The sequence below is a fragment of the Sus scrofa genome, chromosome 6, assembly GCF_054392235.1.
Source record: "Sus scrofa isolate SSC_HxYL_T2T_F1_AM1 chromosome 6, Sscrofa_HxYL_maternal_Yorkshire_Landrace_v2.0, whole genome shotgun sequence".
Classification (NCBI taxonomy): Eukaryota; Metazoa; Chordata; class Mammalia; order Artiodactyla; family Suidae; genus Sus; species Sus scrofa.
This window is the reverse complement of record NC_139388.1, coordinates 85,645,148-85,671,211: the sequence shown is the minus strand read 5'-3', so window position 1 is coordinate 85,671,211 and position 26,064 is coordinate 85,645,148. Positions and strand designations below refer to the sequence as shown.

The 26,064-nt window shown below is 36.8% G+C and overlaps 1 protein-coding gene across 10 annotated transcripts in view; it reads left to right on the top strand.

Annotated features, from left to right (window-relative positions):
- Positions 1-13,070, top strand: part of HNRNPR (heterogeneous nuclear ribonucleoprotein R) — a 35,951-nt gene extending 22,881 nt beyond the window's left edge. For 5 of the 10 annotated variants that reach the window (XM_021095516.2, XM_021095512.2, XM_021095513.2 and 2 more), the window contains 4 exons: positions 1,755-1,960; positions 7,817-7,966; positions 11,537-11,658; positions 11,795-13,070. In XM_021095516.2, coding sequence (XP_020951175.1) covers positions 1,755-1,960; positions 7,817-7,966; positions 11,537-11,658; positions 11,795-12,407 — 1,091 coding nt within the window. In that variant the 3' untranslated portion in view covers positions 12,408-13,070. Of the gene's footprint in view, positions 1-1,747; positions 1,961-7,816; positions 7,967-11,536; positions 11,659-11,794 lie in introns of all 10 variants that reach the window. The other 5 variants (XM_084963304.1, XM_084963300.1, XM_084963299.1 and 2 more) reach the window with 1 other exon arrangement.
- The last annotated feature ends 12,994 nt before the right edge of the window (positions 13,071-26,064 follow it).

Sequence of the window (26,064 nt, the reverse complement as noted above, 5' to 3'; positions counted from 1 at the left end):
AGGATTGAACCCACATCCTCATGGAGACAGTGTTGGGTCCTTAATCCTCTGAGTCACAATGGGAATTCCACTAACTTCATTTAAAAAACATGTTTTAGGAGTTCCCCTTGTGGCTTAGGGGGTTAAGAACCTGACATAGTGTTCCCGTCGTGGCGCAGTGGTTAACGAATCCACCTGCATGAGGTTGCAGGTTCTATCCCTGCCCTCACTTAGTGGGTTAAGGATCCGGCATTGCCATGAACTGTGGTGTAGGTTGCAGACGCGGTTCAGATCCCGCATTGCTGTAGCTCTGGCGTAGGCTGGTGGCTACAGCTCTGATTGGACCTCTAGCCTGGGAACCTCCATATGCTGCAGGAGCGGCCCTAGAAAAGGCAAAAAGACCAAAAAAAAAGGAACCTGACATAGTGTCCATGAGTTTGCTGGTTCGATCCCTGGCCTCACTTAGTGGGTTAAAGGATCTGGCACTGGAGTTCCTGTTGTGGCTCAGTGGCTAACGAATCCGACTAGGAACCATGAGGTTGCAGGTTTGAGCTCTGGCCTTGCTCAGTGGGTTAAGGATCTAGTGTTGCTGTGAGCTGTGGTGTAGGTCGCAGACGCGGCTCAGATCCTATGTTGCTGTGGCTCTGGTGTAGACTGGCAGCTACAGCTCCGATCAGACCCCTAGCCTGGGAATCTCCATATGCTGCGGGTGCGGCCATAGAAAAAGACAAAAAAAAAAAAAAAATCTGTCATTGCTGTGAGCTGTGATGTAGGTTGCAGACATGACTCAGGTATGACATGGCTGTGGCGTAGGCTGGCAGCTGCAGCTCTGATTAAACCCCTAGACCAGGGAACTTCCATGTGTTGTAGGTGAGGCCCTGGAAAGAAGAAAAAAAGAAAACATGAAAAATTTTTTAGCCCATACACACTATTTTATATTTTTGTCATCTAGATGTTGTACAGGTATACAGTCCTTTCTTCTTCCTTCAGGCTGTAATCTCTTTCTCTTCTGGTTTCAGCATTTCATTAATTGAAGATTGCTTCTGGCTCACAGTCTTTCTCTTATGTCCTAAATTGACTTATTGTTAGTACTTTTAACATTTATATGGATGGACCATCCAATACCCTAGCCTCCTTGTTTCGTGACCACCTCATCTCTATCTAGTCCTTTATTCAGCTCTCCCACATCCAGATCATATTCTGGATCTTGCTGCTAGAAGTAAAATCTAAGCACTGTTAATGATATGGATAGTACTTAAAAGTAGGGAGTGCCTAGACAGAATATACATGGAAGATGAGGGTACAGGAATAAGACCAGAGGTACATCAATTTTAAGCAGTTATTCTTGGTAAAAATAGTAACTTTTGAAAAATTAGATTCAAGGATGATTTTTGGTCATGATTACTTGTTGAGTGTTAGTTCTCAGATTTGTATTAATAATTTGTTTTTTAAGTCCCTTGGTAGTATTTTCATAAATTTTAAGGTCATGTTAAACATTCTAAAACATTGTAGAATGTTGTATGTCAGAATACAGTAGTTGGACTTAGTGTTTATAGATGTACCTTCAGGACCTCTAAAATTAAAAGGGAGTATAAAATACTCTCATAAACTCTTTTTCTAATAGTGCTGATTTAATTGTCTACTAGGTAATTAGTGAATAATTTTGAGGCATCTTCAGTTATCTTTTGCTCTTTGGCAAGTGGATTTAGGTCTGCCTAATCGCTAGATGTGTGGTGGATGCTTTTGGCTTATATATCTGGCTGTTGGTTTAACAGAGGGTTTGGTGGACGTTATTCTCTATCATCAACCCGATGACAAAAAGAAGAATCGGGGGTTCTGCTTCCTTGAATATGAAGATCACAAGTCAGCAGCACAAGCCAGACGCCGGCTGATGAGTGGAAAAGTAAAAGTATGGGGAAATGTAGTTACAGTTGAATGGGCTGACCCTGTAGAAGAACCAGATCCAGAAGTCATGGCTAAGGTAAATGCAATTTCTTGGGTTGAAGGGTGCAGTTCTCATTTAAATTTTGTACTCAGAAGAAAGCTTGAATTTCTCAAGTTTTACAGTAAATACAAATTGTAGCTCTTGATCTTAACTATTTAGACAGGGCCCCACTTTGGCACCAAATTTAACAGCCTGTCTTGGTTATCCAGGAATTTCTGTTAACCATTCCTTTTTCTGAAGATGAAATGTGTAAAAAGGAACTGAAATGAAATCCTTTTGATTAAGTATTTCTGTACATACTGAGAATTTGTTTAGCGTTAGGCGCTATAAGGGATACAAAGATAAAAAAGTTTAAAAAGTTAAAAGATAAAAAAGACAAGAAAAAAGACAAGGTCTTACTGAGTAAAGAGAAGTAAAGCTTTGAAGATTATGAATTATAATTTTTCATTGACCATACTGTAACTTATTACATGGTTGAGAATTATATTTTATTTTAGATTTACAGTTAACTTTCCTTTTTCTTTTCTTTTTTTTTTTTTTCCTTTTTAGGACCGCACCCAGGGCATATGGAAGTTCCCAGGCTAGGAGTCGAATCAGAGCTACAGCTGCCAGCATATGCCACAGCCACAGCAACGTGGGATCCAAGCCTCATCTGCGACCTACACCATAGCTAATGGCAATGTGGGCTCCTTAAACCCACTGAGCAAGGCCAGGGATTGAACCTCCATCCTAGTCTGGTTCATTTGTGTTGTGCTACCACGGGAACTCCACCTTTTTCTTTTTTTAAAAAGCTTTTCTTTTCTAATGATCAAGATCCCTTAGAGTATTTTCTTCATGAAGAAAGGCAAAAGGTTATCATGTTTGCTTTTATACACAGTAGTAGCAAAATATGCACACAAGTCGTGTAGAGGGCCCTCACCTTTCTCCTAAGTCTTATACTTGCATTGCCAGGATCTTGGCCTGGTAAAGAATGGTTCCATGAATCCTGGTTCTTAGGCTTTCTTCTGGGTGACTCCTAGGATGGAATCAACACATCATAGTTATCTCTGCTACTTTTTGTAAGTTTTTGAGTGTTTTAGTGTATGTCTCTTTCTTTCTCAGGAAGGCAGCAGCTCTGGATGGCCATAAATTACTGGTTGGATTATTCTGAACTGAAAAGTTTTTTCCTCGAGCTTTTTATTCCAGGTTCTGAGGAGGCAGTCCTCACTCTTGATTAGTTTGGAGGAGAGCCCTGGTTTATACTAGCATAATAAAGTTTTTGTAAGCAAGAGCATCTTTGCATTGAGCAAAGGAGAGCCATTGAGAATGAACCAGAGAGACTCAGATGTACTGCTTACTATCTTTTTCTCATAGTTCTTGAGTAGATGGGTGTGAAGGAAAAGGACAAGGAATCTAAACAGCCCTGAATTTCTTTAAAAATTAAGTATAGTTGATTTACAATGTTGTGCCAATTTCTGCTTTACAGGAAAGTGACCCAGTTCATGTGTGTGTGTGTATATATATACACGCATACATATACACATTCATTCATATATATATATACACCTACATATACACACACACAAATGTATATATACACATACACATTCCTTTTCTTACATTATCTTCCACAATGGTCTGTCCCAAGAGAGTGGATATAGTTCCCTGTGCTATACAGTAGGACCTAATTGCTTATCCATTCTAAATGTAATAGTTTGTATCTACTAATCCCAAACTTTAAGTCTATTCCACTCCCTTCACCCTTCCCTTTGGCAGCAAGTCTGTTCTCTATGTCTAAGCATCCCTGATTTAAAAAAAATTTTTTTTTAAACTAAATAGATTTATTTTTATTTTATTTTTTTGGCCGGACCCATGGCATAAGGAAGTTACTGGCCAGGGATTAAATCCAAGCCAGCTGTGACCTACATCACCACTGGATCCTTAAGCCACTGTACCACAGCAGGAACTCCTTTATTAGCTTGATTTTAATTCCACTTGTTTTTTCTCTCCTGATACAATTGTGACTTTGAGCAAACTTACTAAATTTGGATGTTACCTATTTTATTTGGGTTGGATAAATGTCTTCATAAGGTCTCTTACAACTTTGAATCTACCTTGTAAAAACTGACTATAATCTGTATTGCATATTCTATAAAAAAATCCTTTAAATAGCATTGTAGGTTAAAGGTGGGGGGGGGGGGAGTTCCCTGATGGCTCCGCAGGTTACAGATCTGGCATTTTCACTGCTGTGGCACAAGTTCAATTCCTTGCCTGGGGATCTTCTGCATGCCATGGTGTGTTCAAAAGGAGGGGGAGGGAATAATGTCCCAGAAAATCTAAAACATAATAATTTACTTATCAACTACTTTCCTCATACCTCTGGTAACCTTTCAGGTTGAGATTCATCCTGAATCTTAGAAAACCTCAAGATTTTCTCTAGTAACTATTCTTCCTGGATCAAAAACAAGTTTCAGAATGAAAAGGAAGCCTCTATAAAATTTGACCAATACTGAGTGAATAAACTTAATTGAATAATACTCCTTTATTATTTTCTCTTCGGTGGTGGAGAAAGGGGTTAGTATATCCAATAGAATAAAGCTTCTGCTGGTGCTTCATTCTATCAGTGTTGCTATTCATTGAAGATTTTTTTTGCCAAGTTGTTTATTTTATTTTATTTTTTTTTTGTTGTTGTTTTTTTTTTGCTGCACTAGCAGCATATAGAAGTTCCCAGGCCAGGGATCTAATCCAAGCTGCAGCTGCTATCTATGCCATAACTGTGGCAAGGCCATATCTTTAAGCCACTGTGCCTGGCTGAGGAATGAACCAGTTGCATCAGAGTGGAAACTCCTGGGTCATTTTTATAGTCAACCAGAAAGAAGAGCCTAAGTGTATCTCTCTCTTTTTTGTTTTTGTTTTTGTTTTTGTTTTTTCGGGCTGCACCCACCAGCATATGGAAGTTCCCAGGCTAGGGGTTGAATCAGAACTATAGCTGCTGGCCTTAGCCATAGCCACAGCAGTGCGGGATCCAAGCTGCATCTGCAACCTACACCACAGCTCATGGCATTGCCGAATCCTTAACCCACTGAGCAAGGCCAGGGATCAAACCTGCATCCTTATAGGTACTAGTCTGATTTGTTCCTGGTGAGCCACAATGGGAACTCCCTAAATGTATCTTTCTTAAAAGGTCTTTTTTTTCTGTTGAATGTTTTAAACACAGTTTTCAACTAGTAATTTTTATATAGTATGCTTTGATGCTTTGGTTTAATCTCAGGAAAAATAAAAGATTTCTGTTGAGTTTTTAAAAATATAAATAAGCCAGTGGAGGCCTATCTGATTTAGAATTAGACCTCATTATGGCACTATTAAGAAATAGGAAGGAAACGAGTACCATCTGTGGTACAATGGGATTGGCGATGTCTTGGGAGCTTTGGGACTTGGGTTCAATCCCTGCCCAGCACAGTGGGTTAAGGATCTGGTGTTATGGCTCAGATCTGATCCCGGCCTTTTTGCTGCAGGGCGGCCAAAAAAGAAAAATGCAGGGAGTAATGGTAGAGGTGGAAAACCTTACATTTTTTAACCCCCTTGAGTTAATATCTTCCCAAAATCTTTTTTACTCAGCTCTTTATCTGAGGCATCAATTCATTCAGTGGGTGTGTTAATTTTTTTGTTTGGATAGGTAATGTATTTCCTTAGTTCACAAATCACAGTTGCATGGAGAGGTATAGACAGAGATGTCCCTCTAGCTCCATCTACCGTATCCTCCTTGTCCCCTATAGACATCCAGTGTTAGTGATCTCTGGTTTATTCTTTTAGTGCTTCCTTTGGCAGATAGAGGCAAATAGGAGGATGTATTTTTTTCTTTTCCTACTTCTTAGACAAATGGTTATTAGCTGTATTCAGTGATCTCTGTTTGCTTTATTCACCATCATATTTCATCATCTCTAAGGAAGGATATATTATTTTATGTACTACTAAGAAATTATAAAATGCTGCTAAGTAAACTATGAAAAGTGCCTATCTATCTCATTGACTAAATTGGACCCCTGTTATAGAGATACAAAAACAGGGAGAAATGTCTTAGCAACAATGCATCCTTGCCTTTTTTTTCCACATCAGCTCTTGAGGTCTTTTCCCATTTTTTACGACTATGTAATTTTCCATTCTCTAGATGTACTGTAGTATATTCAGCTGGACCATGGATGTTTCTATTCTTTTTTTTTTTTTGTCTTTTTGTCTTTTGTTGAGGATTTCACCCATGGCATATGGAAGTTCCCAGGCTAGGGGTTGAGTCAGAGCTGTAGCTGCTGGTCTACATCAAAGCCACAAGGTGGGATCTGAGCTGAGTCTGCATTTTGGGGTCCTTAACCCACTGAACAAGGCCAGGGATCGAACCATCGTTCACATAGGTACTAGTTGGGTTCGTTAACTGCTGAGCCACGATGGGAACTTGGTATTTCTATTATTTTATTTATAATACTGCAGCGAGTAAGCGTATATCATTTCAATTAATAGAAGTGTAGATATATCTGTAGGATAGATCATCAGGGATAGAACTGTGGGCCAAAGGGTAAATGCATGTAATTAAGATATGGCCATATTCCCCTCTGTAGGAGGTGTACTGTTTTACCCTCCCCACAGTAAAATACAAGAAGCTGATGTTCCTTATCCTTGTCAAAACAGTGTAGGATCAAACTTCTGGATTTTGCCAAATTTCATAACAAATGGTACCTCAAAGCTTTGATGTTTTGCTTCTCTTTACTATGTTAAGAGCTGAAGTTTTTTTTATACAGACCATTTATGGTTCTTTATATGAACCATGTTATTCATGAATTTTATCTATCTTTCTATTCATTTGTTTTTCTGTTGATATTTTTCTTATTTTCTGGAACTCTGATATGAAGGAAGTTAACTCTTTGTGATACAAGTTGTTTTTTTGACTTAGGGTGTTTTTTTGCTGTGTGGAGTTATTTCTTTTTAGTAGTTAAATTTTTCAGTCCTTCATGAGGGATAGATTTTAAGTCATAAAGCCTTCTCCAGCGCAGTGTTATATAAAGGAATTGCCCTTATTTTCTTCTAATTCTTTCTCTTTTTTTTGTCTTTTTTCCTTTTCTAGGGCTGCTCTCTTGGCATATGGAGGTTCCCAGCCTAGGGGTCTAATCGGAGCTGTAGCTGTTGACCTACGCCAGAGCTATAGCAACGCAGGATCCGAGCCACATCTGCGACCCACACCACAGCTCATGGCAATGCCAGATCTTTAACCCACTGAGCAAGGCCAGGGATCGAACCTGCAACCTCATGATTCCTAGTTGGATTCATTAACCACTGAGCCACGACGGGAACTCCCTCTTCTAATACTTTCAACATCTCCCCTCCCCCTTAAAGTTTTAATCAGCTTGGAGTTTATCTTGGTATATAGTGTCAGGTAAGGATGGAACTTTCACCTTTATGCAGATTAACATTACACTGATTAAATGGTAAAAGCATTGAATTGATAGCTTTTTATATCTAGTAGAGCTGCCTGCTAAATTTTGTTTTTTCACTGGCTATTCTTGTTTGTTTTTTCATGTGAACTTTAGAATCAGCTCATCCAGTTTTAGGGGAGGAAATACAGAAAAACTTGTTTTAAGGGGGAGTTAGGGACCATGATAAATAGGTAAATTAATTCAGTAATAATTATATGTTGGCTCTTTGAAGGTCCTGTTCACAGTATTAGGTACTTTAATGATGTAGCAGGAGAAGGAACTGATAATTTATATGATTGGTAACTAACAGAATCATTTTCTTGATAGTTTCATACTTTCTATGATAGCAGTTGCACTTAATGTTTTAGAAAAAAAAAAGCCTATGTCATGAAGGTTGAAAGAAATATAAAATTAAATAGCCAATTCCAGTTTTGTATATTTGTTGTATTAGGTGAAAGTTTTATTTGTGAGAAACTTGGCTACTACAGTAACAGAAGAAATATTGGAAAAGTCATTTTCTGAATTTGGAAAACTTGAAAGAGTGAAGAAATTGAAAGATTATGCATTTGTTCATTTTGAAGACAGAGGAGCAGCTGTCAAGGTAGAAAATTTGAAATTTTATTTCTTGATGTTTGAATTTTGTTGAAACTTGCTAAACATATAAAGTGACATTATAAACAAATAAAATTGGTTTTCAGCTTCTACCAAACTCTATAACTTTCTTTTTATAATCTCTGAAGTGGTGACAATATACATTTCAAATCCTGATTATTATTAACTGCGTTTGTGATATCAGGCAAGTTTTTTGTGTTTTTTGTTTGTTTGTTTTTTGGTTTTTTTGGTCTTTTTTCTAGGGCCACACCTGTGGTATATGGAGGTTCCCAGGCTAGGGGTCTGATTGGAGCTGTAGCTGCCAGCCCACGCCAGAGCCACAGCAACCCGGGATCTGAGCCGTGTCTGTGACCTACACCACAGCTCATGGCAACGCTGGATCCCTAACCCCCTGAGTGAGGCCAGGGATCGAACCTGCAACCTCATGGTTCCTAATCGGATCTGTTAACCACTGAGCCATGATGGGAACTCCCTGGCAAGTTATTTTTAACCTCTGTATTGTTTTTTAAGCCTAAGGTTTGATAGCATGATACCCTGAAAATGTTACAAGGAGTAGTAATTAGCTGCTGTAACTACTAAAATGGTAATAAGTGTATTGTAACTCCTTTTTTTTTTTTTTTTTTTTTTTTTTTGTCTTTTTGCTATTTCTTTGGGCTGCTCCCTCGGCATATGGAGGTTCCCAGGCTAGGGGTCGAATCGGAGCTGTAGCCACTGGCCTACGCCAGAACCACAGCAATGCAGGATCCGAGCCACATCTGCAACCTACACCACAGCTCACGGCAACGCCGGATCGTTAACCCACTGAGCAAGGACAGGGACTGAACCCGCAACCTCATGGTTCCTAGTCGGATTCGTTAACCACTGCGCCACGACGGGAACTCCTGTAACTCCTTTTTTTACCTTAGTTTGTGGACCTATGAAAGGAACTGAGCAGTGTTTGTGACTTCATATCTAGCACAGCATATTTAATTCAGTAGATGTGTTCTGAGAGAATGATTAGTTCTTCTTAGTTTTGCTTTTCTTTGATCATTTTAGAGTCCTATATTGACTGTGTTTTGCCAGTTTCTATAGTTTTTAGAAATATTTCTTGCCTGTAATAATTTACTCCTTGATAGTATTGACAAGTGTGAAAAAGATATTTTCATATGGTGTCTAGAACTTATAATGTGAATCATCTGCTGCTTTCTTTTAATAATGGATCAGTATCACCTTTGAGGGGTGAGATTTTCAGTTTCTCTGTCTTTTTTTTTTTTTTTTTTGTCTTTTGTCTTTTTTGTTGTTGTTTTGTTGTTGTTGTTGTTGCTATTTCTTGGGCCGCTCCCGCGGCATATGGAGGTTCCCAGGCTAGGGGTTGAATCGGAGCTGTAGCCACCGGCCTACGCCAGAGCCACAGCAACTCAGGATCCGAGCCGCGTCTGCAACCTACACCACAGTTCACGGCAACGCCAGATCGTTAACCCACTGAGCAAGGGCAGGGACCGAACCTGCAACCTCATGGTTCCTAGTCGGATTCGTTAACCACTGCGCCACGACGGGAACTCCCTGGTTTACTTTTTGATGGAAGTTAATTAGTAGTGAGGCAGTATTTTTTATAAAATTCACAGCTCAGTACATAATTTAGAGTTTGGCTTCTGAATTGCCAGTGATATGAAAGATAAGATACTAATAAATTTATACATTTGATTCAGTTTGTGGGCAGATTTTAATTTGGGACTGGCATATGTACACTGTGGTACATGCACTGGTTGGCTAACAGGGACCCGCTGTATAGCACAGGAAACTCTGCCCAGTATTCTGTGACAATCTATGTGGGGAAAGAATCTGAAAAAGAATGGATATGTGTATATGTATAACTGAATCACTTTGTTGTACAGCAGAAACTATCATAACATTGTATTATTTGATATACTTTAGCAGAATTGTGTTCTCTTAAATAAGCATAAACAAAAATTCCCTTATTAATCATATTGGGTATTTTAAGTTTAGTTTTCACAGAAGTCCAGGATTCACTTGATATTAATTAACTGGTTGTAATTGAATATAATTTTCAAGGATAGCTTGCTAGAGAAGTCTATGAAATTATAAAATTTCTAGCTCAGCAGCTGGAAATCAGAGGATAAAGTAGACAGATACTCCATTCTTCTGTTTATACCAGGAAGCTTTTGTGGACTCATTTAGTTGTTTTAATTGAAGCAGCCAAAAGCTAAGGTGGTAAAGGGAAAAAAACTAGTTAGAGGAGGATACTAATTTAATCTTTGTCTAGGTAGATACTTGTAAATAATACTAAATGTTCTTTATGGATTGAGCGTTTTATTATGTATATCTAAGAGGAAAATGTATAGGGAAGGAGAAAAGCTGTGGGGAGGAGGTGATACTTTGTTACCAAGTTACCAGAACTTTGAAGTTTAGCAGAGGCTATTAGTTGGACCTACTTAACTTAAAAAAACTAGAGCCTAGACTGCTTTTGATTACTGCTTTCCAGGTGAGTACTTGAGATGTCATTAGTGCAGGCTTTTTCTGGGCTCTGCTTTTAACTGTCAGGCTATGTATGTTCTAGGTTAAATGTTGTGGGGGGAACTAGGCTTTTTTCGGGTCAATATCTTATAGAATTTCACCGATAATCCCATTTGTGCTTCACATCCATGATTTTTTTAAGTTTTATTGAAGTATAGTTTATTTACAGTGTTGCAATAATTTCTGCTATACAACAAAGTGTGATTCAGTTGTACATATACACATATCCATTCTTTTTCAGATTTTTTTCCCCACATAGATTATCACAGAATATTGGGTAGAGTTCCCTGTGCTATACAGCGGGTCCCTGTTGGCCAACCAGTCCATATACCACGGTGTACATATGCAAGTCCTAAATTAAAACCCTTAATTTTTTTTTTTTTTTTTTTGTCTTTTGTTGTTGTTGTTGCTGCTATTTCTTGGGCCGCTCCCGCGGCATATGGAGATTCCCAGGCCAGGGGTTGAATCGGAGCTGTAGCCACCGGCCTACGCCAGAGGCACAGCAACGCAGGATCCGAGCCGCGTCTGCAACCTACACCACAGCTCACGGCAACGCCAGATCGTTAACCCACTGAGCAAGGGCAGGGACCGAACCCGCAACCTCATGGTTCCTAGTCGGATTCGTTAACCACTGCGCCACGACGGGAACTCCAAAATCCTTAATTTTTATGGAAGAACCGTTTAAGATCTATGTGTTGAATGCCATGTGTTTGTTGAAAAATTTGAATCCTGAAAAGTTTGTTAGTACTGGCACTTTGTCCAGTTGTGAATTTGCTGCTTGACATGGCTGAGCTTGGAGGGATTAGTTATTTGAAATTCAGGATATCTTTTAATTTAAATATAATATTAGGACATTAGTTTTGTTTTCAATATAATTTACACATAAGAAAGTAAGGTTGGGGGAAACAAGTACTTTCTTTGTACTACTTGGTGGCTATATTCTCTTGCAAATTAAAATAGTTTTAAGTTTTTATCAGGCATATTAAATGATAGGGTTATGTTTACTGTCATTTGTAAAATCACTATATTTTCTACTTTTGTATAGGCCATGGACGAAATGAATGGCAAAGAAATAGAAGGGGAAGAAATTGAAATAGTCTTAGCCAAGCCACCAGACAAGAAAAGGAAAGAGCGCCAAGCTGCTAGACAGGCCTCCAGAAGCACTGCGTGAGTGTACATTTTAGTGAATACCTCTTTGAGCAGAGAACGACTTGATAACAGATCAGGTTAATTTTTAAAAGTCAGGGGGTGTCTTGAAGCAAACTAATTTATTTTTCCTTTTCTCCCTTCCCTCCATTGCTAGGTATGAAGATTATTACTATCACCCTCCTCCTCGCATGCCACCTCCAATTAGAGGTCGGGGTCGCGGTGGGGGGAGAGGTGGATATGGCTACCCTCCAGATTACTATGGCTATGAAGATTACTATGATGATTACTATGGTTATGATTATCACGACTATCGTGGAGGCTATGAAGATCCCTACTACGGCTATGATGATGGCTATGCAGTAAGAGGAAGAGGAGGAGGAAGGGGAGGGCGAGGTGCTCCACCACCACCAAGGGGGCGGGGAGCACCACCTCCAAGAGGTAGAGCTGGCTATTCACAGAGGGGGGCACCTTTGGGACCACCAAGAGGCTCTAGGGGTGGCAGAGGGGGTCCTGCACAACAGCAGAGAGGCCGTGGTTCTCGTGGATCTCGGGGCAGCCGTGGGGGCAATGTAGGAGGCAAGAGAAAGGCAGATGGGTACAACCAACCTGATTCCAAGCGCCGTCAGACCAACAACCAACAGAACTGGGGTTCCCAGCCCATCGCTCAACAGCCGCTTCAGCAAGGTGGTGACTATTCTGGTAACTATGGTTACAATAATGACAACCAGGAATTTTATCAGGATACTTATGGGCAACAGTGGAAATAGACAAGTGAGGGCTTGAAAATGATATTGGCAAGATATACGATTGGCTCTAGATCTACATCCTTCAAAAAATTGGCTTATTTGTTTCATCTTTAAGTAGCAATTTGCTGCCATTTGTATTGGGCCGAAGAAATCACTATTGTGTATATACTCAAGTCTTTTTATTTTTTCCTCTTTTCATAAATGCTCTTGGACATTATTGGGCTTGCAGAGTTCCCTTATTCTGGGAGTTACAGTGCTTTTATCGTTTCAGGCTTCATTTTAGCTTCAAAACAAGCTGAGCACACTGTTAAATCATGATTTTGCAGAACCTTTGGTTTTGGACAGTTTCATTTTTTGGATTTGGGATAGATTACATAGGAGTATGAATATGCTGTAAATAAAAATACAAGCTAGTGCTTTGTCTTAGTAGTTTTAAGAAATTAAAGCAAACAAATTTAAGTTTTCTTGTATTGAAAATAACCTATGATTGTATGTTTTGCATTCCTAGAAGTAGGTTAACTGTGTTTTTAAATTGTTATAACTTCACACCTTTTTGAAATCTGCCCTACAAAATTTGTTTGGCTTAAACGTCAAAGCCGTGACAATTTGTTCTTTGATGTGATTGTATTTCCAATTTCTTGTTCATGTAAGATTTCAATAAAACTCAAAAATCTATTCAAAACATTACCTATTTCAAATTCAATTGTGTCCTAAAACATTATTTTATTCGTAATCCTTGCAAGGAATATTGTTTTCAAACTATAACTGCCTATGTGAGTGATCAAATTCATGCAAAATTTCTTGTCTATTCCAGTATGTATTGTGGATATCAGACTGAGGATTAGTCTAAATTCTAGTATTCATTCCAAATAGCACTTCATTGATTGATGTTCTTTCATAGTCTTTTCTAATTTTGAAATTTTATCCTTTATTTTTATAAAAACAGGTTCAAAGGCTTTTGAACGTTCTTGCAGGCATTGGATAATTTGCGTTAAATAAAATGGGGTTGGTGAAGCAGACCCCAATTTATTTTGACCCACATTCTTTCTATAAAGGATAATTTGTTGTCTGAAGACCTTATTTGCTGAAATGAATGTACTTAACAAGAAAAAAAATGTTAGTACTGTGGCGTCAATTGCACTGCGGACTAAACCATGTAAACTTTTAGTATACATGATTGTGACTACCACTTTAGATATTGGTTTAGGAATATAATTTCCTATTGCTATGTAAATTTGCTCTGAGAAACACTCATGCCTTAAAAATAGAGGCTTAAAAATATCCGGTAGTCCTCCTTCTGACTTTCTGTTAATACCTCTTATTTTTATTTTTTTACTACCCAAATGGCTAAAGTTTTGTTGGCCAAGTCGTAGCATTTCTTTCCATTTCCTTTAGAATTCTGATTTATTATAATAACTTTTTTTTTTTTTTTCCTTGAGAATAAGAGGAACAAAAGAACCCAAACTATACAGTGCAGAAAAGTCTGGATCACTTTCAAATTAACAATAAAATTTTCCCTTCCATTTTATTCTTAGGTGAAGCCAGAATGTTTTTAAATTATAAAAATAAGCCATTTGAGAATAATTAAAATGGACACACCTTTATTTTGTGTTTTCTTCCTGTTTGGTGTCTTATGACAGCAGTATTGGATTTCAAAATTATAAGCCACTTAATTTCTTATAAGCTCAGATCATATTTTGGGTTTCATGCTTATCTTGATTTCAAAGAGGAAAATTAATATTTACTGATGAAAATCAGTATATCTCATTTCTCTTTAAAAATAAACTCATTACATAGTCCAGTTAAGTTAATAAGCCTTGTTAATATTTTATGTTTTTGGAAACTGATAAAGGAATTATATGTAATTCTTCTTGTATAGCAGTTTCAAGTTAACATGGGTATCTGTTTGGTAAAGCTTAGATGCAGTCATTTTTCTTAGGCCCATGTATGCAAGTAAAGACACCAGACATTCTTTAAATGCTTTGAAAGAAAGAATTTTAAGCTTTGAAAATGCTATTTGAAGCTATAACCATAAATCTAAATAGATTTAAATAAAACTGATTTTTCTTGGAAAGAAAAGAGCATCTAAAAGTAAAATTTGAATTTTCGTATTTCCTATTTGCTACAAATTAGATGTTAATAGCTACAAACTTAGGAACAAAATTAGGAATGGGAATAGAAATGATTCTGAAAAAGTAATTTATGTTCTTGCCCACCCATCCTAAAATGTAAATTCTAGCAAAAACACAAGAATCAAACCTAAGTTCCATGTCAAAATCCTTTTCTTTAATTGCAAATTATATATTACTCTCACCAATTACAAACACATCTCTAGAGATATCCCTCTAGTATTGCTTTATAGGTTTTTTGTGACTGTTTGAAAAACATAACTTTATAAACATTAAATCTCACTCTAGAGCTTTTTCCTTGTTAATGTCTTATAAGCTATTGCTGTAGAAGCACTCAGAGAAAAGAGATTCAGAGCTTTTCATAGACGTAGATCCAACGATCTAATATAGAAACCTGAAAAATGTCCACTGAGGTTTTTATTCCAGATTTGTGTTAGATTTTTTTCTCAAATAGGCACAAATTATGGGAAATTTGATTTCCTGCTCTCTTGCAATCTTTTTTGTTCCCCAACCTAATTCATTTGTTTTTATATATGAGCCTGCTATAATGCTTGTTGGGAAAGATTTTTACTTTATATTGAGGATGACCCATGTTTGTAGGTATCCTTCTGAGATTGACATAAATATGCCCCTTCCCCATAATGGAATGCTAATTTTTATTTGATCACTCATTTATAGCAGTTGCTTAAATGTATGTATTTATATGATGGTGTTTTAATTTTTTAAAAGCAAAAAAGTTTAATAAGTTGCCAGATTTCTAATAATTCCAAGTTTATTTGATCAATTGATGTGGAAATTGAGTTACTATGGTTCTGTAGCTAGTTTTTTTAAACAAAGAATTCAGCATAATTGTTTTTCAGTTTTTCTAGTTACTGGGGTTATTCTGCATAAGAAAGCCCAATGCTTTCTGTTAGTAAATAATTTTTCTCTCATTCGACTTTGAAATCTGACTTAGATTTCGAATCCTCTTTTTAAAAAGGTCAGCATGCATCAAAATAAATTATATACATATATATATTAAATTCCAAGAGAGAAAAGACATAAAATTCCATTCCTAGCATAAAGCCATATAATATTCTTGAAACTCATTGCATCATTGCCTCCTGCCCATTTGGATAATCATACCTATGTTTTAATTGTGTATTATTTGTAAAACCAAACCCTTCCAGTAAATACTTGCTATAAGGCTATTACTTGTCAGCTAAAAAGACTTCTAAATATCTTAAAATTTACCATTTTTATTTTTCCAAAAGGAATTCTATTGTGCTATTCAGTACTCTCAAAACCAACCAAAGTATGTAGAAGAATTATTAATGTTAGTGTTGTCCTTTATTATGTGGAGCCTCTTAAGTCAGTAGCTAAGAAAAAAAGCCTTATAGAAAGAGTGCACTGGATTTATAAGTGTGTTTATGTTTCTCTAAGAATGGGAGCTTCTGTTAACTTAGTTATTTTAAGTAAGACAGTGGATTGGGAGACTGACTAGAGAATCCAGAATGACAAATCCATTGACTAGGCATGTTTACTTTTGCATTAGAAGTTTGTTGATTGGTTTTTACTTTTGAAATGCAAACACTACGCTTTAAAACTATTGCATATTTAATGTATTGGTCAGTTATTTAATATAAATATATTTAATTGGAAGTAGTCACTGTTAATCTTTCTAGGAAAGGTTTTTTTTCTTTTTAAATATATATACATATGTATTTTTTTATTTAGAGGTTACCAGAAGCTCTGGGTTTTTTGTTTTGTTTAGTTTCTGTTTTTAATCATTTTCAGATGTTATCCAGAAATCTGCAAGTGTACTTTTCCTGTTTTAACTCCTTCCTTTTATCACCTGACTATCAGGGAAGCGAGGTTGAGGCTGCCCTGACCTGACATGTCATGATGTCGACTTGCTAGGTGGGGTTCGCTGGGGACGATAACCAGTGGAATTGTTGGTAAGAACTTTTTTTTTTCCTATTTTTTTTTAATCAGTAGTGGGGCATTAAGTATGGGAGAATGCCCATATTCATAAGTGGGCATTTATGTCAGCATTGTAGAAAAATAAGACTTTAGTATTAGGTAATTCTGTTCTAATAGGAACATATAATACGTACTTCATACTCCTTATTCTCAACTTTGTAGATTATCAGAAAAGGCCTGCCAGAATGAGGTAATGAAATACTCAGGGTATATTTTACGTGGCCAAGATAGACATCTTGAAGAAACAGTAAATTTGCTTTATTTTATGTTATTTTAGTCCCCCTAATCAATATCTTTATATTTACATTTTATTGGATAGATTAGCATATAATGCGTCTTAGATATTTATTGCACATTAATATTAAGAAGAAATAGGGTGGTGTTAATAGAATGGAAGGTTTATACACTAAGATAAATTATTTTTTAAAATCCTCTGAGGAGTTTCCTTTGTGGCTCAATAGTTAATGAGCCCGACTAGGATCCATGAGGATGCGGGTTTGATCCCTGGCCTTGCTCAGTGGGTTAAGGATCTGGCATTGCCGTGAGCTGTGGTATAGGTCACAGACTCAGCTCGGATCCCACGTTGCTGTGGCTGTGGCGTGGGCCGACAGCTGCAGCTCTGATTCGACCCCTAGCCTGGGAACCTCCATATGCCCCAGTGTAGCACTAAAAAGCAAAAAAAACCACAATCCTCTAAAAGAGATACTAACATTGTAAAATGAAACTTAAAAGTTTTATCAGTTTGACAAACAGTAGTGGGCTCAATTTAAAGATACATTTGATATGATGACTTTGAGTCAAGAGGAAATTACGTAGCTGAAACAGTAGAACCTTGAACATAGCAGAAACACAGTTCTGTCAAAAACTTGTGTTTCTTCTAAAACCCAGGATAGCTGATGAGGCAGTAGATTTTGGTAGAATTAGAGTCAATATTTAGATCATTTTAAAGATCAAAATCTCATACTTAGGGAATTCCATAATGGTAGCATATAAACTGAGGAAATTAAATTTAATAACTAGGCATTTCTGACTGTATCACATAAAAATAATTGTAATATAACATAAGCATTAATTAGAAGTAATTATGAGTTTTCATGCCTAGAACCTCCCTAGTATTTTAACGTCCTCTTTGTTGGTTGGGTGTATCAGTCTAAGAAGAAGCTCCTAGGTTTTAAACATGTGCTAGTCAGTGTCATGAAGATAAACCCTTATCATAAACTCGTTGTAGACTAGCTATACATCACTACAATGAAAGTATATTTTAAGAATTGTAGTGGTTTCATCGTTGTGTTAAAGTACTTGTTTCTCTTCTGACACACTTTATGCATGTATCAGTGATAGAAAAGAATGGAGTATAGAACTAAGTAAGATTGCACTTACTAGTGTCCTCTTTGGAAAGTCTATTTATAGAAAGCAGTAGGAACACTAAAATGGTGCTGAGAAGTTCTTAAAAGTTAAGGAAAATGCAGTACAAACTTGCTGGCTTTTATACACTAACAATAAAATACATTTAACGGGACCAGAGAAGAAGGAGGCATTCTGGGGGAAACTTAAATTCCTCAAATATAAAAAAGAACTTTGATTTTCTGTAGTAACTTTGTCAGGATCCCATGAACATTGCTTATCTTGATGTCTCAATTTATGATGGATGAAGGGGAACTTCTCTAGCCTGTTCGGTAGCAGATAGAATTGTACTTAATGAGTCCTATTATGATGTTTAGTACTCTGTTATAAGGCTATTTCTATAATGGAGCTGAAAGCTCCAGCAGACATTACATTGCTGATGCATACAGAAACATGAGTATATTAAAATAGGAACATTTGCAAGACCATTTAATCAGCAGTTTAATCAAAATTATGCTTTTGGTACAGTGTTTAGGTACCATAACTGTATTGGAATATTTGTACAATGTTAAATATTTTTAATAAAATCTAACATGTTCAAAATGTTGTGTTGGTGATTTTGGGTGGGGTGTGATGGGTCAATTGTGCAAAAAAATATTCAGTAGTATCATAATTGAGACTGTTGTAGTCAAATGGAGTTCTTGTCCTCAAATTTAGTACTGGATATTGGGCACCTGTTCAGATGAAGGTAGTGAAGGAGTGGAGTAGTAAAAAATAATACTGAACTCCACGGGGTTTATTAAATTATCAAGAAGTAGCCTTACTGGGGTTAGAACTGGGTCTACAGGTGTCAGATGGGATTGTTGTCTTTATTGTAATAGGCTACCTAAAAAGTTTCTCTGATGAATTATTGTGGCATATCCACATTAGAGATGGTTCTAGAAAACATACAGAGCTTGGGCAAAGGAAGACTTTTACAGTGCTTTCAATAGACATTTTATTCTCCAGTGTGCTTGACCCCTTGATATGACGTACCAGCAAGAGAGGGATTATTTTAAGAAGATTATGTTGGAGGGCTTAGATGCATCACTGGGAAATAGTTTCCAGAAATGTCGTGTAGAGAGCTCTCTACTTAAGTTTTCTAAGGGTTTCTATTAGCATACTGATCCTGATCTCTTGATATATAGTAGTTTTCCTTGAAGGTGTACTTAGTTCCTTAGCAGTCAGAAAGGTAGAAGTTCTGCATCTCAGAATGAAAATATACTTGAAAGTAGTGTTCTCATTCCTCTTAATACTGTACCATTAATAACAAAAAAGATTTAGGAAGAAAGTGATCTAATGATTTATAAACAAATCAAGTAAGAAACTGTTCAGAAGAAGTAGTAATATATTCTGCCTTGGCTCTTTTAAATGAAGACTGTTAAATAAATGTGACCTCCAATGGGAAACAAAAGTGTTAACCTTTTTTTTTTTTAAGAGTGGACAAAATGCCTTGGTCAGTATTTAACAGAAGGAGTTTACTGTTTATTGTTTTTCTTTGTCCCTAAATCAAAAGATTTACTCACTGAGACAGTAAGGAACGTTCTAACAGCAAAAATGTCTAAACTTTGGGTACCTTTAGGTGTTGGCAGAGCTGGGGATGGGATGGAATGGGTTGGGGTGGGGGTGACACAGCTCACTGGTATGTGATGTATTATTTCCAAAAATAAAAGGAAATTAATTTTTACCATCATTTTAAACTTAGGCTCTATTGGTATCTTTTGGCTCAACCTAAAACCCCAAATTTATTTAGTTTACTTTTAGAAATAAGATTTTGTTAGCTTTTTTCCTAGAGAGTGTATTATATATTCACTTAGTGAAATATCTTCTTCCTATTGCTGTGAGCAAAAATCATATTTCTGTTTATTTAGACTTGAAATTTGTGACTGAAATCACAGTCATGTACAGACATTTCCTTAAAAAAATGATAAGCAAAAGTAGTGTTTTTCTCATGTATTTACTTAAGATTTCCCTAAGGTTGATTTTTAGGCCAAGCTGTACAGTTATTAGAAGGATAGGAGATTAAATTAGTCATAAGATTGTACAACTTAGTTATGTCTTTGAAACTGTGAGATTTAATCATTTGAAATTTTTTTTTACACAGAGTTAAAGATGAGGATCAATATTTTATGTACAGTAACTGGTGAAAAAGGAGCTCAACCTCAGTTTTCAAATATGTAAAGGAGAAGATATTTCCTTAAAATGAAAACATTGCATTATTAAAGAGCTCTTATACGCTACTGAGCAATTTTTAATGGAATTTGGAGATAAGAACATTCTTATACAGGTGTTCTTGGGTATTAATTTCATGCTTCAGCCAGAAATTCTTTAAATTTCAATTGCCTGGGTTTTTCTATGTTGATTGAGCAGAGGTTAATATGTTTTAAAAGGTTGTTACTCTTTATCAGCTAAATCGCTGTTTTGAAAATTTTGTGGGGAAGAAAGTGAAAAATATTAATACAAATCTTGTTTTCATTTGAACGTGTTGATTATAATGGTGTGTATTGATCTATTTTGTTATTGTTAAAGTATCCAAATTGCTTTGGTCAGAGCGACTTGGGCACACTTCTGGCAAGTTAGGTATAACTAAGTACTTTTGGTTAGGTGGTACATGTTTAGCATTAGCTAATCATTGAAACTTTCTTTTCATGCTTCCTGTTAAGAAGTAGAAGAACCTCACCAGATTAATCGTATTTAGGTATAATCTTTGTAGAGTTGGTGTGGAAAACACTTTGATCTATTTAAATACAACCAACAATAAGTAGTTATTGAAACATCTTTTTAAATTATGAACAGTAATGTAAGTATGCTTGTTGGCTGTAATGTCATTTTTATTTGGCTTTTCAAATGTGGTAAGAAGAGACCATTTGTTAACATTTATCAAGATAATGTTGAAAGAACTTTTTTTTTTTTTTTTTTTTTTTTTTTTGTCTTTTTGTCTTTTTAGGGACACACTCAAGGCATATGAAGGTTCCCAGACTAGGAGTTGAATCAGAGCAGTAGCCACTGGCCAATGTCACAGCCACAGCAATGCCAGATCTGAGCCACATCTGCAACCTACACCACAGCTCATGGCAACGCCAGATCCTTAACCCACTTAGCAAGGCCAGGGATTGAACCTGCGTCCTCATGGGTACTAGTCAGATTCGTTTCTGCTGAGCCATGACAGGAACTCCCTGAACTTCTGATTATTTTAATTTTTTAAACTGTTTAAGTCACAATTCACCATTCAGTGGTGTTTCTCCAACTTTACTGTGGATGAGAATCTAGCGATTTATTTAAATGCAGATTCTGATTCAATAATTTGAGATGGAAAAAGAATCTTCATTTCTAACACACTCCTAGGTGATTCCAATGTCCCTGACTACACTTTGAATAAATAGCAAGGTTATAGATTATCTCACATTTGAAAGGATTTTAGAAAGTATACCTTAGTAGAAAAGATCTCAACAACAGCTATTTACAATGACTATAGGATCTAGTTGGTCTAGGTGGATCTAGTCAGAGATTAAAATCTTTGCTAACAGCCACCACAAATGTTAATCATCCCAAGTAAAGATTAGGAGCCTAGTCTTCAAGAAAATGGAGTAAGTTTAGATGATCAGGCATTAATAGTTTCAGTGTATGGATAGAAGATGACAATAGGAAGGAAAAAGCAAAAAAGCCTAGGTTGTTCAGGAAATGCTGTGGCATATTTAAAATTAGAAGTTCCCATCATCGCGCAGCCAAAACAAATCCGAGTAAGAATCATGAGGTTGTGGGTTCGATTCTTGGCCTCACTCGGTGGGTTAAGGATCTGGTGTTGCCGTGAGCTGTGGTGTAGGTCACAAATGCCGCTCAGATCCTGTATTGCTGTGGTTGTGGTGTAGGCCAGCAGCTGTAGCTCCAATTTGACCCCTAGCCTGGGAACCTCCATAGTTGAGGCTCTAAAAAGCAAAAAAAAAAAAAAAAAAAAAAAAAAAAAAAAAGCAGGGGGAGGGGCAGCAGAAAACAGAACAAGTCATAGAAGATGATATAAAAATAACCTCTGAAAGCTAAAAAGGGAAGGCTGCAAAAAATACCCATTTGGTGTTTTGTTTTCTAAATCTTTAACAAAAAGTTAATATTCATTAATCAAGTCAAAATAAGTCTTTGGTGTGAAAAATTAAAGCAAATTAAGGAAGAAAATCATTAAAGATTACTAAAAATTGGAATTCCCTGGGGGGCTAATGGTTAAGGATTCAGTATTGTCACTGTTGTGGCATGGGTTCAATCTCTGACCCAGAAACTTACACATGCCATGGGGCACAGCCAAAAAAGAAAGAAAAAAGGCTAAAAATTATTTGAGTTAAGAGCAACAGGTGGGATGGATTTCCCGTCGTGGCTCAGTGGTTAACGAATCCGACTAAGAACCATGAGGTTGCGGGTTCGATCTCTGGCCTTGCTCAGTGAGTTAAAGATCCAGCTTTGCCGTGAGCTGTGGTGTAGGTCGCAGATAAGGCTCGGATCCCGCGTTGCTGTGGCTGTGGTGTAGGCCAGTGGCTATGGCTCCAATTAGACCCCTAGCCTGGGAACCTCCATATGCCGCGGGAGCAGCCCTAGAAAAGGCAAAAAGACTAAAAATAGGGGGGGGGGGGCAGCAGATGGGAAATATAAAGAATGGATGGAAATCGCGGGTACCTTTAGTTTTAGAGACGGAAGAGCTAGGAGGTAGTCCCTCAGAATTGATTTTCAACTCTGAAACATTTTGAAATGTGAAAGTATTATAGATTACCTATGGAATAGAAACATTCACTTTCCTTATGCCAAGCATTTTTTATGGTAGGTTAATAAAACCTGCTACTATGGTATAAGTACTGTGTATCAGGCACTGTGCTAAGGAATCCCTTTACATTTTGTGTATCATGTAATCAGAAACCCTTTAAGGTAGGTGGTATTCCTACTTTACATATGAGGAACTCAGAGTTTGAGATTAAATAGTTTTTTATGTATAGCTGGAGGTTACCTGTCTATAAAGTGGCAAAGCCAGGATTCAAACTATATTCTCGCTGACTCCAAGCATGTACTCTGAACTACTAGGTGAGGACTAGGCTTCATAATGTCAGGTTAGACTTAAATGTTTAATTTTATGTTTACTATAAAGCTCTCTAAGCCTAAAATGAAGCCAGCCTAATTTGAATTTAAAGTAGAGTTAACCCTTGAACAACACAGAGGTTAAGGGAGTCAACCCTCCTTGTAGTGGAAAATAACTTGGAGTCCGCCCTCCTTACACACAGTACCTCTATGTATGCCATTTCACACCCTCTGATTCAACCAAGTGCAGATTATATAGTACTATATAGTATTTAGTGTTGAAAAAAAAATATGTATAAATGGACCTGTGCAATTCAGACCCATCTTGTTCAAGAATCAGCATTATAATAATTTTGTCTGGAGTTCCTGTCGTGGCGCAGTGGTTAACGAATCTGACTAGGAACCATGAGGTGCGGGTTCGATCTCTGGCCTTGCTCAATGAGTTAAAGATCCAGCTTTGCTGTGAGCTGTGGTGTAGGTCGCAGATAAGGCTCGGATCCCGTGTTGCTGTGGCTGTGGTGTAGGCCAGTGGCTATGGCTCCAATTAGACCCCTAGCCTGGGAACCTCCATATGTCGCGGGAGCAGCCCTAGAAAAGGCAAAAAGACTAAAAAAAAAAAAGGAAAATGAAAAAAAATAATAATAATTTTGTCTTAGATTAAAATGGATTGCTAAGGGGTGTGTGTGTGATGTTGGTAGTTCAGTTTGTTTTTCTTCCATCATTTATAAAAGTTTAGGCCAAAATATCATATTGGTTGGATTTTGGTCTTTAAGAAAGCCATTTCTTACCTAAGCAAACTTACAGTTAATTTCAAAAGGGAATGCCACTTTCCAATTGACTTAAAATGTTTAAGTTTATTCACAAAATCCAAATTTATTTTCATCCCTGAGTTCTCTCTAAATTAGTTTTAAGTAGTTTTAAAGTGTGGGTAAATTAAATCATCCATCATCTGATATTTGATTTCATCTACATTTTTCAAGGACGTGGTGGAAAAATTTGTTAGAGGTCTTCACTTACCAAACCTGAGTGTGTGTGTGTTTATGTGGGCTTGCACAAATGTATGCATGCACGATACAAAATTAACACATCAAAAAAAACCCCAGTATGCTCAGCCCTATGGTGGGTCATGTGGAGAACCTATTTTCTATATGCATTCTTGGAGAAGATATTATCTTAACTTGATACAGAAAGACATGCGGTCTTTAATAAAAGTTTTTTTAATGAAAAAATGGCTTTAGATTATTCCAGGTATTTTCTACTGTTCTGTTTCATGAGAATCCGAGCCATACAGAAAACAGTATATAGATAAACAGATAAATCAGTATTTTTGTTAAAAGTCTGTTAAATTCTTAAGGACTGTAATGTCTTGCTTCTATAATGTGTATAATTTGTCCATTGCTTAAAACAATCGGGTATTTCAGGCTAGATTTAGGGATTCTCAGTACTCACTAGTATTAAATTTAAGATCACCATGACAATAACTTGACACTCTATAGGGGATTAGCTGAAGGCTTCTTCTTATCATTATTAATTTATATTTATTTATTTTTTGCTTTCTAGTGCTGCACCTACGGCATATGGAGGTTCTCGGGCTAGGGGTCTTATTGAAGCTACAGCTGCAAACCTATGCCACAACCACAGCAATGCCAGATCCGAGCTGCATCTGTGACCTATGCCACAACTCACGGCAACACCAGATCCTTAACCCATTGAGTGAGGCCAAGGATCAAACCCGCAACCTTATGGTTCCTAGTTGGATTCGTTTTCCGCTGTGCCCCGATGGGAACTCCAGGCTTACTATTTACCACACCTAAACTCTGGAGTTGTTTCTTTGAGTTTATAACTGATCAGTTGATCTGGCTCTAAGAAAACTAGCTCTCCTTGCAGAATTTTCGTGTGATTACTTCTGTTTGGTGTAGATTAAATGTTTCCCAAATGGAGATTATTAATGATTTGAAATACTACATTAATAAAAGATCTGGCCAGTGTTTTCTGAAAAATCACTGTCATTGCTGTTTTAAAAATTGTGTTTGTGTATCAGTTTTAGTGTTGCTTTATATTTAGATCTGCAAAGTAGGTCAAAACAATGGTAAGTGTTTCTTAAAATTTACCCAAAGATTCTGTCTGGGGCAGAATATTTAAATCTATAGATGTATAGTTTAGTAGCTTGAAGAAGGAAGCTGAATGCTTATGTGAATTCTCAACATATAATTCTCAATATATCATTTATGTGATCTTGCTTACCAGTAAACCTTTGGGGAAAATATTTAAATCTAGTAAATAGTAAAATTGAAGCTTCATCCCGATGTGTGATGTGTGTTGAAATTACTACCTTTAATCATTTTTATTAGTGTAACATGTTTTTTACCTTAAAAAAGAAGATTGCAAAATACTATTGCTTTCTCCATTGTGTGGGCTTTCATTATGACAGAAGGAATTACCAAAAATTCCCCATCCTGGATCTTGTCCTTGAGAAGTATTATAAAAGTAATTAACTTATTTTTTCTTTTCAGAAACTACAGTAACTTTTTTTTTTTGTCTTTTAGGGCTGCACCTGTGGCATATGGAGTTTCCCAGGCTAGGGGTCAAATCGGAGCTGTAGCCACTGGCCCACACCACGGCAATGCCAGATCCAAGATGTGTCTACAACCTACACCACAGCTCACGGCAATGCCAGATCCTTAGCCCACTGAATGAGGCCAGGAATTTGAACCTTTGGACTCATGGATACTAGTCAGGTTCGTTTCCCCTGAGCCACAATGGGAACTCCAACAATAACATCTTGATCAACCTGTTAATGCTTAGGAAAGGGTATCATTAAATAGATCATCTTGTACGTTACCAACCAAATCTAGATAATCAGCTGAAAGTAGCTATTTATTGAAAAGGTTAAGTCTGGTCTGTACCTAACATTGATAACTGATTTATGTCCATTCATTTTATAGCCATTGAGTGTTTTATGTTTCTGCAATTAGAAATAGAAAATAGGAAGTCATGGCTATTATTCTTAAAGAATTTAGAGAAGATTCCAAGAGGTGGTAATAGATTTATAAATTGTAGTGATCCTCAAACCAAATCTTCCAGAAAAACACCATTGGAAGTTTAAAAGGTGTTCTGTCCTCCTAATAAAATACTCAGCTTATAATTGGAAT